This window comes from Panthera pardus, unplaced genomic scaffold, assembly GCF_024362965.1.
Source record: "Panthera pardus isolate Hobbes unplaced genomic scaffold, ASM2436296v1 HiC_scaffold_16, whole genome shotgun sequence".
NCBI lineage: Eukaryota > Metazoa > Chordata > Mammalia > Carnivora > Felidae > Panthera > Panthera pardus.
The window spans coordinates 92,940,476-92,955,443 of record NW_026526721.1 but is presented as its reverse complement, the minus strand read 5'-3'; the positions used below and the strand labels follow the sequence as shown (position 1 = coordinate 92,955,443).

The window sequence follows — 14,968 nt, the reverse complement described above, 5'->3', positions numbered from 1 at the left end:
GTTCTCAAGCATGACCTTACAAAGAATATTAAATTCTGTATTTGTACTTGGTATCGGCAGTGATGTTTACAAACGTCAAAATCGGTATGCAATGAAAACCCAAGTGCCAATGGCTTTACTACAGAGGGAGAGTAGTTTCAACCTAACTGCTGAAGCCTGTGTCCTGTCTGCCTTTTTTATAGAAGTTAGAAGGATAAAGTACATGACTTAGCAGCTCTTGAGGCCTGTGATTCAGCAACTCGAGGTCACTGTTTGTCACCCTTAAATGTGCAATCACCTAGGAATCTGTTAAAATGCAAATTCTGATTCACTAGTCTGGGGGGAGGGTTCCAGCTCCCACGTGATGCTGGTCCATGAACCATAACTTGAGTTAGCAAGGCTTATACAGATCACCTGATAAACCCATGCAAGAGAGAATGTAATTGGAATATAACCGATAAAGAATTTGGTTTTATTATTTTTCATAATGCTTTTTGATCCTTTGTTCTTTCACAACTGTACATGATCAGTCACTGGTACTGATACCACCAGCAGATACTGATGATTCAGATCATCCGTAGATGATTCAGATACTCCATCGGTTTCCGTAATGTTTCCAGGAACTTAATAATTGTTTTTGTGAAATCAGGATATGATCCCATTACTCTGAGGAGAGGTGAAGCCCATTCCTTCCCAGAGCTTTTAATGCAGGCATGCGTGTATATCAAACTTAGAAACTTGAAGATAAATGTCACCCGTCTTCTAAAACATTGGCCTAATTGTAAGACCCCTCTGTTCATGTCTTGAGGCTCCAGATACACAAAGCAGGTAGAAAGTAATTTGATTCAGAGCTTTTGCTAAATTACTGGCTAATATTCCTTCTACAATAATGAAGAATACTTGCAAGTGTATAAGATGACCAGAGAAAATTTTGGTGCACTTCATGTACTTTGTTAATATGAAGAATCAGATAAAAGGATGAACCCCATTTTGCAAAAAACTATGACATTTGCTAATAAGTATGGATTAACCTCAGTGGATGATATAATTAAGGTTTCCATTATTCCTCTTTAAGAGCAAAACACTAGAAAACAGAGAGGAAAACACTGTTGTATCATTTCACTTTCCAATCTCATTCTTTACAGCATATCCCATTTCAGACTAAATAATTTTCTGTGTTTGTTTGAGCTCACCAGATAGATAGGATTGGTTGCAGGGTCTCAGCTCAGATAGATGGCAGAGGGCTTTTCCCTCTTAACTGCAGTCATCTTAACTCCAGCAGCACTGTCCTGTTCCATAGCAGTGAAAGATGAAATGATAGCGAATTTCACAGTGTATCATTTAACACTTAAGAATGATTTGTTTCCCAACAGTACCTTCATTGCATGTTTGTCCTTGTTATTTTAAAAACATTGTATTTCCCGTACCATGCTTTTGCACCTGTTCTTAGAAAAATGTTCTGCTGCTTAAAAGAGGGATTGCTGTTTTACATTGAGAAGACAGCATTATTTGATCAAGATCAATACATCGCAAGCATTGCTAAAACATGGGTAAATCAATTCAGTAATTTAGAGTTTATCAGCAATGTGGCTGTTTCTAATCTGGTATTTGTTTGGGGTTCCTGGCTGACTCAGTTGGAAGAGCATGCAATTCGATTTCAGGGTCGTGAGTTCGAGCCCCACGTGGGGTGTAGAGATTATTTAAAAATAAAATCTTTAACAGGGGTGGCTCATTCAGTTAAGTGACCAACTCTTGATCTCCGCTCTGGTCGTGATCTCATGGCTGTGTGTTCCACTCAACACACTCATTGGGCTCTGCACTGGTCATGAAGCCTACATACATATGTAAAATTAAAAAAACATTGTTTTTAAATCTGCTATTTGTTTAATGTTATATATTTAGACCCATGGATTTATAAATCCTAATAGGATATGCAGTCACATGTGTAGAACTCAGAATACATTTCTTATTGTAGTTATAAGCGAGTTTCTTGTTGAAAATATATGAAAACATCGTACTTTAGGGCAGGCTCAGTAGATAGGGATTAGCATTCTTCACATAACCATGTGTTTACTACATTTACCAAGAAATGATTAAGGTGGGTCGTGGTGCATTAAAAGCCACGGTTGAGTCAGGGACAATTTGTACTGCTGTTTTTGGGGTTTTTTTTTTTTTTTTTTTTTTTTTTGCTTCTTCCTGTTCAATAAGCATTAACTTAAACATGATGTTTTGAGTACTTCATTCAGTTTTTCTGGACATGAAATAGGAAATGAAACCTATTTATATTATGGGTGCAGAGTAATGGTTAAAATAATTGTGCTCCGGAGATAACAGGCTTTGAATACATAGAAGCAAAGCAAAAGAAAAGGGGAGGTCATTCTCGCCGAGCATACACCACGGCAGAGCTCCGTGCTCTTAGGGAGCATTCTGGATTCCTCAATCCCAGCACTAACCAGACAGGACCTATGAATGTATGGGCTTGTGTTACTCCTTGTTATTTCTCAGTACTGGCACATAGTTAGGCACTCAGTAAATGTTTTCTTGCCTGCGTGAAAGAGGCAGTTTCAAAGGAACGGTGTTATTTATACTCAGGGTAGTAGTAAGAGTAAGCTTCAGCATGGGGTGGATTTAGAAAGTTTGTAACTTAGGTGAAAAAAATCACCTGTAACAGGAAGAGTGTCTTTCTGCTTCCCAGGCTTATCTTATACAGGCAAATATGGCAAACACCAAGGCTTTTTCTGATGTTTCACTTGAAACATTGATTTTAACTTTGCCTTGGTTCTGGCTTATTAGCTTTCTTTTGTTCAGCCACCAAGATAGGAGGTGAGCAGTTGGTTGTAATTACAAATGGTCTCTTAAAGGAGTAAATCCTCACCTAAATTTTTACTCTATATTAGAACGCATACGTAGATTGATTTGGCTTTCCTGCCATTAATAAACATGCCAAGCACAAGTTTTTTCAAAGAAGCTTAAAACTTCTTGTCAGACAGTATTAATTATAGAGTATTCTGGAAAGGAATGAAAATTATATGTATACGCAGGTGACTGATATTTTTTTTGCACGAGATATAACATAGTTTGATACCTGTATAAGAATGTAAAGCAAGATGATTCCTATTCATACCCCAGAAGTATGAAAAATTTTTATCAAATTTTATATAATTTTTACACGAAAAATTTTTAAGTTTATTTATTTATTTTGAGAAAGAGAGCATACAGGGATGGGGCAGAAAGAGAAGGAGAGAGAGAGAATCCCAAGCAGGCTCTGTACTGTCAGCGTGATGCAAAGCCAGACTTGGGGCTTGAACTCACAAACCATGAGATCATGACCTGAGCCGAAATTAAGAGTTGGATGCTTAACCCACTGAGCCACCCAGGAGCCCCTAAAAAAATATTCCATGAAGAGGAGCAAAGAGTACCAAACTGTAACACATTGTTACATGTTAGGGAAAAATTTGTGACAAATCATTAATATTCTTGGTGCTCAGATTTGTTGCATTAAGTAAACCTTTAAAGCATCTCAAAATTTGTGGACCTTTACATTTAATTTGGTGGCATCTCTGAACAAATTTTCATTTTATATCATGTTTTAGAATGTAGTATTGGGACTTAACATTGGTTCTTCATGGCATCACATCAGGTACTATGAGGAAAGAGCTGCTCTTAAGGCAACCATTTGAAAGTCTTAGAGCCTACATATTTTTTAATGGCTTTCAATTCAGTTCCCTAACACAGCTCTTTATTTTTGCCTGAATAAAGGATCAAATCCAAAGCAAAATAATAGATCAACATGGGGACATTTAAAAGCCATCATTTATTTTACGGATTAACTTTTTTAGGTTTACAGCTTCCTTTAAGTATCTGATGAAGGCCATCAGAAAAATGCTCACACATCCACTTAAAAATTCACGAGACAAGTTTTTATTCTGTTCGGCGAAGTCCAGGTTTAGGACCCTGGTTTATTGAGAAACTGTTAGGTACTTTGTACCGTGAGAGAGCCGACATAGAACAGAAGAGCGTGGGCAGTGCTCTCAGAGCTTAGACGCCCGTTGGGGTGAGAACAGCAGACCCCCAAGAGGCAGTTCAGCAACAGTACCCTTACCTGTTCTCTTCAGCTCAGGGACAACGACGCCTGCCCAGCAGTGCACCCTCTACAAAGGAGGCTTGCAGGTCGGTGGGTTCCCTCTTGAGCTGGAGGGTATCCCACAGTCGTGTGATAGTAGAATTAATTCACTGAGCCTCGGCCACTTTGTTATAAAAGTAGGGACTCTAAACCTCTAACTGGGGGCCACTGTGAGCTTCAGGCCCTTCAGTAATGAGAACGCTCTACGTAAGTGACACTGCTGTGCAGCTCTGCCTCCCTTTGCAGTTCTTGAGAGGGGCAGTATTAGTAAAGAGACCCAAGCATTGGCCCAGGTGCAGACCTCCAGGGATCCTCCCCCAGAGACTCTCTGGGATCAAGGAATCCAACTGCAGAGCATGTTGTTCTGAATTAACGGGCACAGATTGTTCATTTCAGTTATCTGAATATTACTTTCGGTCCTTCTGTTTGGAATAAAGGTCAAAATTACTTTAAGATCTATTGTACATCAAACCAAGAACAGAAATAGTCTTGATAAAAATAATATTGCTTCTATACTTATTGAGATATTATGATTGGTTACTTCAATAAAGACAATCTTAAATGGAGCTATGCCTTTTAAATTGGGTTCAGGCAGGAGGAAAAGCCCATAATGGTGCCCCTGTCAAAATGAATGAAAATAAAGGGACACGAGGCCTGCCATCCTAATGCAGAGAGCTGTGCAGTCCCAGGAAAAGTCACTTCAGTGGAGGCACAGCTGTGTGACAGATAGGACTAACTTGTGGTTTTGTGATCCCCTGGCTGTGACTGTTTACACAAAAACAAATCAGTTATCTCCAGCCTCAGGAACCGGAGTCCTCAGGAAATGGGGTGTTGGAATTGTTTTAATTTTTCCTCAGCTAAGAATCCAAAAGTCGGAGCACCTGGCTGGCTCAGTTGGTTAGAGTATGCAACTCTTGATCTCGGGGCTGTGAGTTCAAACCCCATGTTGGGTGTGGAGCCTACTTAAAAATAAAATATAAAATAAGAATCCAAAAGGCCTAATAAGCATCGTTGACTATTTCTAAAATATATTAGAAACTATAGTTTCTATTAATGCACTAAAAACAACTTACTGTTAATGATTCCATTTTTTACAATGATGGCTGCACCTGTACTGAAAATTCTTTTCTGTTGCCTATGTGGTTGGTGTGTCTAATACTTAATGTTTCCTTGTTTCTGCTAATTCTCCCCTCTTTTCAAACAGTGTGGTGTAAGAATATCTGCTCTTGAGTATTTGAAAGTTCTAATTAGAGAACATTCACTGAGCATCAACTTAGTTGAGGCTATCCATGGTGCTGGTTGCTGTGGATAATAGAACACAGTCCCACACTCAATATGTTTACCATATTTTTTAAAAGATTTTTGAGTTGGCAATGCTTGAAAAGGGGGGAGCTGTTCCAATTAAAACACCAAGAATGGCTAAAAGAAAAACATTTACAAATTAAGGCCTAAGTTTTAATTGGATTCATCATTAAGGAAGTTCCCTTCGATTAGACATTCATTTTTCCTTCACTAAAGCTTTCTGCCAAATGGTATGAGAAAAGTAGCATTCCTTTGCTTTCTAAAAACATTTTCAGAGATCTTCATTCCAGAAAGTTAGAGTTGAGAAGAGCCATCAAAATGAATATATGAAGTCTCTGTTCAGGATTCCATGAATTGGGTTCCTAAGAAATGAAATCTACTTTTGGGCCAGCTTTCTTCCAAAGCTCTAGCTGTGCAAATTCTGGAAGCCATAGAATTCATTTAAATAAATAGAAATGAACATTTATATCCAGTTTCCAAAAGTCTCAAAAACATCTGTGGGGATAGGTTATTAACTGGTTTCCTTCAACGAGGTCATTGTTTGAAGGCAGAAATTAAGAGGCCACAGCACAGAAATGCTGCCCAAGCCTTTGCTTGGCACAGACTGAGTGGGGGAATTGCTGTCCATACAGCATAAAGGAAAGGCAGTGTTTTCCTCCAGATGCAGCAGGAACCAGGATGGGGTGATCTGGGAGGCGTTTAATGGAAACACCAGACAGAGAGTGGAGCTGTCTGGGAAGACCGAGTCAGGCCATGAGAGCTGGACCTCATGGCAGACTGTAGTCATTAGATGAGGAGTAAAGCAGAGGGCAGGTGGTGGCATCTCTACCAGAGAGAATGGCACAGGCAGAGCTGGGGCAGTTCCAGTGGTGAGCAGAGGTATTTGACTTAGGAGTGGGATCTCATCTTTGCAAGGAATCCTTAAGAAATGAACAGCCTTTCTGAAGATCCTCACTTGCTTTATCTCTAAGCAGGAGGATTAAACTGGATAAAGTTGGCTTACCTTCCGCAGCGTGTTCTCACAAAGCATTCTTCACATACAGTTTCTCTTTAACCCTCAGCCCCCCTTAGAGTTAGGTTAGGTACTGTTACTATCCCCATGTTAAAAGTGAGGAAATTAAGGCTCAAAGCTGTTCGGTTGCCTAAGTTCACAAACCTAGAAAGTAACGGAGCGAGCATTTAGACCTGGGATCCTGGTTCCAGTCCGTCCCTGTGCTTGAGAAGGGAAGGCCCACTTGCCTCCCAGTTCCCCAGGTTGCACGGAGGAGAAGAGCTCCAACAGCTACAGTTTTTCGACCTGTGTGTGGTAAGTGCCAACAAATACTTCAGGAGGAGCGGCCTCTTCAATAAAACAGATCTAGCAGGAAATCTTACAGCTAATCTGTAGGACAGCTTCTCTCCAATTCAGTAAACATCCCAGTGCTAACTTCTCACCACAGAATCAGAATGGCTTGTGTACTGGGACGTTGCAGATAAAAAACCAGAGCTGTGTGGCAAGTGTGGAAGGACCTTCTTTATCAAACTGGTCCCGTGGGTTGTAAATCATTCCCTCCAGGAATGGTCTCCATAGTTTCCAATAAAAGGCTTTTCTCAGAAAATACCAACTTGAGCATTTAGACTTAGGAGATTAAATCTCAATTAAGAAAGTAAAGAACATTACAGTTAAAAGATTTCTTTAATGAAAAAACATGTACACCATTTGTTTCCTTGAGACCACGCACATGTTGGGAAATAATTCATAGACAGTTCCATCAGGGTGTAGTTGGAACTCCTGAATAGCTGGCAGTGTGTGGGTTGGGGCAGTCACCATGACAACAAGCTCCCCTTAAACCATCATTTAACTAAATCATCACTGGAGCAGTGAGAGACCTCTCCGTCAGTGGTCTCTTAGTACCAGACAGGGGCGCTCTTCTTACAGCCCTTTCATACTTGGCTGCTCCAACCCAGTTCTGTCTATGACTCTGGTTGCTAATGCTCTTGCTACAGTCTTTAAAGAAATAAGGTAACTCACCAAGGGGAACATGCTTAAAATCTTTTTTTTTTTGTTTGTTTGTTTTTAATGTTAATTTATTTTTGAGAGAGAGAGACAGACGGTGAGCTGGGGAAGGGGCAGAGAGAGGGAGACACAGAATCCGAAGCAGACTCCAGGCTCTGAGCTGTCAGCACAGAGCCCGACGTGGGACTCAAACTCACAAGCCGCAAGATCTTGACCTGAGCCAAAGTCAGACGCTTAACCAACGGAGCCACCCAGCCGCCCCAGAACATGCTTAAAATCTTACAAAAGGCCTAGCAAAAGCAATGATGAATCTGGATAGTAAAAAACAAACAAAATTGGTTTTCTGGCACTTGGTCCCTAGACAAAAGTATAATAAATAAGACATTGTAAAGTTTGAAAACGAGGGAGGAAAAATCTTAAGAAAAAGGCTAAATATCTGGGGCACCTTAGTAACTCAGTCGGTTAAGCATCTGACTTCAGCTCAGGTTATGATCTTTTAAAAAAAAAATTTTTTTAATGTCTGTTTATTTTTGACAGAGAGAGAGACAGAGTACAAGCTGCTGAGGGGCAGAGAGAGAGAGGGAGACACAGAATCTGAAGCAGGCTCCAGGCTCTGAGCTGTCGGCACAGAGCCTGATGTGGGGCTCAAACTCTCAAACTGTGAGATCGTGACCTGAGCCAAAGTCAGACGCTTAACCAACTGACTGAGCCACCCAGATGCCCCCCCCCCAAAAAAATTTTGTAAAGGCTAAATATCAAGCGAACATTGGTAGTTGGTTCCCTTTTCTAAACTCTGAGATCCTTTCACTGTCTTTGTTTGCCCAATACTAAATGCATGGCCAGTATACTTGTGTTCACTGATGGTATGTCCTATTTCTTGGTAATTGGTAGAAGTTGATACACCAGGCTTTAAAAACACTCAACATTTGGAGGCGCCTGGGTGGCTCAGTTGGTTGAGCTTCCAAGCTTCAGCTCAGGTCATGATCTCACAGCGTATGAGTTCAAGCCCCGCACCAGGCTCTGTGCTGACAGCTTAGAACCTGGAGCCTGCTTCGGATTCTGTGCCCCCTCTCTCTCTGCCCTCCCCACTCATAGTCTCTCTCTCTCTCTCTCTCTCTCTCTCTCTCTCTCTCTCTTTCTCAAAAATAAACATTTAAAAAATTTTTTAAAAACACTCAACATTTGTAGATCCCCACTAACTCTGTAGCTGACAAGTGTTTCAGACAACGTTGAGAACATTGGAAATACTTTTTATTTTCTAGGGGATTTGTTTTAATGGGCAAAAACGACAGCTTTCCTAAGTTAGCCTGTAGCTAGGTTGAAAATGCTTATGATTATCACTTTTAATTGCTGTGTTTTAATAATATATTTGGAGTTGTTTTTAAGTTCTAAATGGTGTAATAGCTTCCTTTTCCTGTGCAGTGCTATGTACCAGGCATATTGTAAGTGCTTTATCAATCCTCAGTGCCATTCATACAGGAAAGATTCAGTTAATTTTACTTTCTTGTTTAGCAACTCATCAGCCAAATCTCTTGCTGATTTGCTTGAGTTCCAGGTACTTTTTTTCCTATCTCAATTCATTGATTGTAATGTAAGCCATGAATTTTTATGTAATTTTAATGTGATCATCATTTTCTTTAAGTCTGAGGCTATCACTTTGATAAAAGAGCCTTGTGAGATCTCCCTTCCTCAAAGAGTTCTCTAAGTAGACTGGTAGTTTTCAGGTCCCTGTAATGGTAAGCCTCGTGGTGATTGTATTAGAGTTAACAAAGGGGAAGAAAATTTCCCAGGTCCTTAATGGAAAAAAACAGATTGTCTTGTGTTTACTGTCTGTATGACCAGATGGACCACTGAATTACTTAAATGTTAATTTGTGATAAATTGGAGTGTGTAGAAAAAATTTTTTTTCAAGAAAACAATTAGGCACATACCTCCCACAAAACTAGGAGAAAATATTTGTAAGATGTATCTGGCCAAGGATTTATATCCAGATGATAAAAATAGCTCCTACAGGGGCACCTGGGTGGCTCAGTCAGTTAAGCGTCCGACTTCAGCTCAGGTCATGATCTCACGGTTCATGGGTTCGAACGCCGCATCAGGCTCTGTGCTAACAGCTCAGAGCCTGGAGCCTGCTTCAGATTCTGTATCTCCCTCTCTCTCTCTGCCCCTCCCCTGCTCACACTCTGTGTCTCTCTTTCAAAAATAAATAAACATTTAAAAATTTTTTTTTAAAAGAAGAGCTCCTACAAATAACTAAAAGTAAGTAAATTAAAAATAGGCAAAAAGACTTGAACATACTCTTCACAAAAGAAGGTATATGAATGACCAATAAGCAGATGAAAATATAGGAAACATCGTTAGGCATCAGACAAATGCAAATGAGATAGCATTATCACCCATCAGAATGGCTAAAATATAAATGACCAATAATAACAAATGTTGATGAGGATGGGGTACAACCAGAACTCTCCTACTTTGCTGGCAGAAGGTACAAAGTGATGTAATCACTTGGGAAAACTATTTCTCATGAAGTGAAATGTAGATGTTCCTGTGACCCAGCACTTCTTCTCCTAAGTATTTACTCCAGAAAAATAAAAACTTAAGTCTTCAAAGATTTGTACACAGATACTCATAGCAGCCTTATTATATAAAAGCTCCAAACTGGGAAAAAAATGCAAATGTCCATCATAAAGAGAATGGATACATTGAGGTCTAGACAGGTGATGGAACACTACTGAATCCATAACCTGGATGAAGCTTGTAGGCTCAAGAGCGGGCATGAAGTGGGATGCCATTTATATGAACTTCTAGAGCAGGCCAAACTAATTACAGAAACAAGTCAGAATAGCGTGTACATCTTTTTATTTATTTGAAAGAGAAGGAGAAACAATCCCATGCAGGCTCCACCCCATCAGTGCAGAGTCCTATTTGGGGCTCGAACTCATGAACCATGAGATCATGCCCTGAGCCGGGATCAACAGTCAGATGCTTAACTGACTGAGCCACCCAGGGGCCCCAGAATAGGATGTACTTCTTGAAGGTGGAAGTAGGATATCTTAATGGGGTAGTGTTATATGGTGCATGCAACTGTCAAAAAATCATCCAACTGACACTTTACATTGTATTGTTTCTGCAACTTTTTAATTGTTTCCTTTCAGCAAATGTTAATTTGTTCTGTGGACCAAGATCTGGGGCTCTTTGTAAGAATTAAGTCATCTTCTAATTTACAGCCTAAATGCTTATTAAAATTTAGTCAGTTGTGTATTTATTACTTAGGTCAGCTGCAATTCTAGTCGCTGAATTTTGTATTATGTTTATTCAGAGTGGGTTAGAACACCTTCCTTTGTTGCTGTTGGATGAAATACCGATTGGGAGAAATAACCCGTCTACATCATTTTTGTTTTTATGGCGTAAAGCCAGGTCCACAAGGCCCCCAGCGTTACAGGATTATTCCTTTAGAAGACCACAGTGTTACAGATTAACTGACCAGGACTTTTTCGTTTTCCCTGGAAGGTATACAAGGGAGAAGAAGCAACATTCCAGATCTCAGGCCTCCAGACCAACACAGACTACAGGTTCCGCGTGTGCGTGTGCCGTCGCTGTGTAGACACCTCTCAGGAGCTAAGCGGAGCTTTCAGCCCCTCTGCGGCTTTTGTATTACAGCGAAGCGAGGTCATGCTCACAGGGGACACGGGGAGCATAGATGATCCCAGAATGAAGAGCATGATGCCTACTGACGAACAGTTTGCAGCCCTCATTGTGGTTGGCTTTGCAACTTTGTCCATTTTGTTTGCCTTTATATTACAGTACTTCTTAATGAAGTAAACAAACCCAACAAAACTAGAGGTATGAATTTAATTAATGCTACACATTTTAATACACACATTTATTCAGATACTCCCCTTTTTAAGCCCTTCTGTTCTTTGATTTATATACTTCTCTTGTTTTACAGATTTAGCTAGGAAAAAAAAATATCAGTGTTTTGGTGCACCTTTTTGAAATGCAAAACTAGGAAGAGACTAAACTGGATTTTTTTTTTTTTTTAAAGAAAAGCAAACCAGATACCAAAAGCTAGCTTTCATATGTTTTCTTTTATCTTCAGATTTACCTTTATTCTGTTTTCACTGATGTCTTTTGCAAGCCTTTGGTTGTTTGTTTTTTTTTCTTCCATGTTACAGTTTAGTAATTTATATTCACCAGTCACTTCTTTTGTCTTGATCATCGATATCTGTGAACATGAATCACAGTGTGTGTAGTTACAGGTCTAGGATTCCAGTGTTGTCAGAGTATTAGCACACAACTACAACGGCAACAACAACGTACAGAAGATGTGTTCGCTCAGATAAGGCTGCCCTAAACAACCATTTTGTCACTCAGTTGTTTAACTGTGTTTAGCTCATTTGAATCAAAATGTGTACTTTAATCTAAAATGTTTTAATAATCTGTATTTCTTCTGATTTTAACACTATGAGCTGCCTGTCTAAGAAATCAAGTAACCAAAATGCACCTATAAATTATGGAGCATTGTAGATTTTTACCCCATCGATTCATAGCAGTAATTTTAAGAGGGCATTGTGCAATAGTTAGTTGTTTCCTTGTTCAGCTGTTTTAAAAGCTGCTTTAACTTGTTTGTTTGTCTTTGTGTAGAACTACTTCTAATCTAATCACTAGAGTTATTATATTCTGTTATGTTTGACCAGAGTTATATGGCGAGAACTGGTGACTGTTTAGTGCCTCTGCCCATTGTCCATGATTCATACTAATTGTGAGCAGTCTTCTTACAGCTTGTTGTTTTGGAAAGATTTGCCTTTAGGCTGTTCTTTGAGGTATCAATGAAGTGATCGAATTTCAATACCTTGATTCAATGCACATCATATTAATCTAACAGCAGATGAAAACTGGTAAAACCCAAACGAGAGTCATCTAAATTTGTAGTTCCTATTTTTGTGGGTTTGACCTGGCCATGTGTGGAGAGGGAATGATATTTGGTGGTGAGCACAGGGTGTTTGGGGGTGAAGGAGCCTAGATTCTCTCCCTGGATCTGTCACTAACTTGCTGCGTGACCTGAACACGTCACTTTACCTCTCTGTGCCTCAGTTTCCCGTGCATTAAAAATAAAATGAAATAAAATGAAATGGGGATTCTAATGTTTGTAAGTGCTTTGAGATCCTTGATCAACAGGTGCTATTGGAGTGCAAAGTGTTACTCTTGCATGTTTATTCTGAGTCATGAGATAATCAAGTTTAACCCAAAGTCATTGGATTATTTATATGAAGTCCATAATGTTCGCGTACCTCAGGGACATTTAAGAGTTGGAGGTGCAAATATATTCCAAAAGGGTGCAACAGACACAGTGTATCCCCCTGCTTCTGTTTTTGTATATTTTTGCTACTTGGTTTTTCTTGATCATAGCGATTTTGTGCTTGGTCTGTGTTGTCTTAAGATGCAGTATCCTGTACTAGCTTATAATATTCCCATACCAAAGTCATGGGGAAACCAACATTATTTTGTTTTTGGTTTATTTATACTATATTCTGCATACAGTACTTTAAATGCCAATTACAGTGCAATCTTTATTTATTGTAAAATTTTTTAAATGTACTTATGTACTAATTTCCCCTTGTAGCATGTTATTTTGTGTTTTATACTTTTGTAATTTTTAGGTCAGTCCTGTTCCTTGGCAACATCTGTAGTATTATTATCAATCTTCTGACATTTTCTTGTGTTTTTAAAGAGAAGAGCATCTAGTGCATTAAATGCCAAAAAAAAAAAAAAAAATCCATTATCAGTGATTGAAACGTTTACATGTACCCAAAAAACCATAATCATCTCTTGAAAGAAAGTGCTGAGATCAATGAATTACTCTGTGTGCCTATATTGATGTAGTAAGTACTAGAGAGTTTTGTATTTTGTTATTGACTGTAATAATTAGTTTAATTAGCCTTGCAAAGTGATGGCATCAAGGTAAATATATTTTTGCCAAAGTTCTGGCCTTCCAAAACTCAGCCCTCTGCTTAAGTATGTATTATGACCCACTCTACCGTGGCATCTGCGTTTCCGGAGACCATTGCTTAAAACACACCTTCTCCCCCCAAAACACCTGCATGAAATGAAGAGTTAAGGTGTACAAAAACCCTGTTTGCCAGGTGGGGGGGAGGTCCCTTCTTGGAAACACTTCAGAACTGCTGCTATCAAGAAATTCTCTGAATTGGTTGAAATGTTTTAAATGAAAGAATACTTAAGGCCAAGACTGCTACGAGTACTTTATCTTTTTTGAGATTGTCATCCTGTTGAACCACCAGAAAGCTGAAGTGGGTGAAATACCAGCTGGCAGCACTTTATTTTATTGTTCTTCGTGATTTGGTGTCCATTATAACCCCGTCAGTCAAAAAATTATTACTCCATCTGGCTCTGTTTTCTATCACAAATACGTATTTGTGACATCAATATATAACTATATTGTATTGCCCTTACACACGAACAATAAAATAAAGTGTTCTATCGACCTTATTTCTCTTGCCCTTTTGCAATAGGTAGGAATGAGTGAGTGGCCGATTCCCGATGCTCTGTATGTCAGATTCCTCCCTGGCACAAGAAATTCCAGTCATGTAATGCAAACTGCCCTTTGTCCTCAAAGAAACTGTTGAAAGAGAAAACTTTTTTAAAAGATTTTTTTCATATTATCTGCCTTGTTCTTATCAACTTGAAATTGTTGGCATTTTCTAACTGTGTTTTGTTGGCTACGGTAAATCAGTATTCCTGTCAAAATTGAAAAGTGCCCTAATTGAATGTGTTTGAATGTTATCCTTGCACAGTTCTTTAAATTGAAAGACAAAATGTTTTACCTCACTGTTGGACATACATTCCAAGGTTTTCAACTCTAGGAGAAAAAAAAAAATAATCATGTTTTCCTGTATTGTAAATTTTAGACTATTTCATACACATTGTATTAAAACTGCCATATCAATTTTAATGTATAGATTTTGCAAATACTATGCTATATGTAATACCTAACTGTATCTGTAGTGTATATGTAATATATTTATGCCCAATAAATGTTTTAATTCTTTCTGACGTAAGTAGGGTTTTTCTGCCATGAATAGGATTGCTTTTGTTGTTGTTGTTACTTTTTAAAAACTTAAACCACATCCCCAAAGTTGCACATTTCGAGGCCACACAGGTGGCATCCAAAAGAGCAGTTGCACCCGAGGTCCTGCAAGATCACAGGCCATAATCACATGTGCTAATGTCTCAAAAGAAGCTAACGATTCAGATTTCCCTGTATGGGACAGCTAAAATGTGATTATGGACAATACAGGCTCGGGGGCTGCCAGTTAATTCTTTGTCAGAGTCTGTGTCCCTTACCTGTTATCCAAATGCCAAACCTTAGGGGCCCAGGTCTATCTCCGTACACACGGAGACCCAGAATGCTCTCTCTCCAAGATGAACTCCCAGGGTTTTGACTTCCATCTTGCCTCCCCTGGGTCTCATTCAACAACAACAACAGCAATAAAGCACAGTGCCCCTGCTATGGCCATGGTTTCCTTATGTTCAGATGGTTTTGCTAG

General features: G+C 39.2%; 1 protein-coding gene across 6 annotated transcripts in view; it reads left to right on the top strand.

The window, feature by feature from the left end:
• FNDC3B (fibronectin type III domain containing 3B) overlaps positions 1-14,474 on the top strand; it is a 358,808-nt gene extending 344,334 nt beyond the window's left edge. For all 6 annotated transcript variants that reach the window (XM_053903638.1, XM_053903637.1, XM_019463183.2 and 3 more), the window contains one exon: positions 10,914-14,474. In XM_053903638.1, the coding sequence (XP_053759613.1) occupies positions 10,914-11,225 (312 nt within the window). In that variant the 3' untranslated portion in view covers positions 11,226-14,474. The remainder of the gene's footprint in view (positions 1-10,913) is intronic.
• The last annotated feature ends 494 nt before the right edge of the window (positions 14,475-14,968 follow it).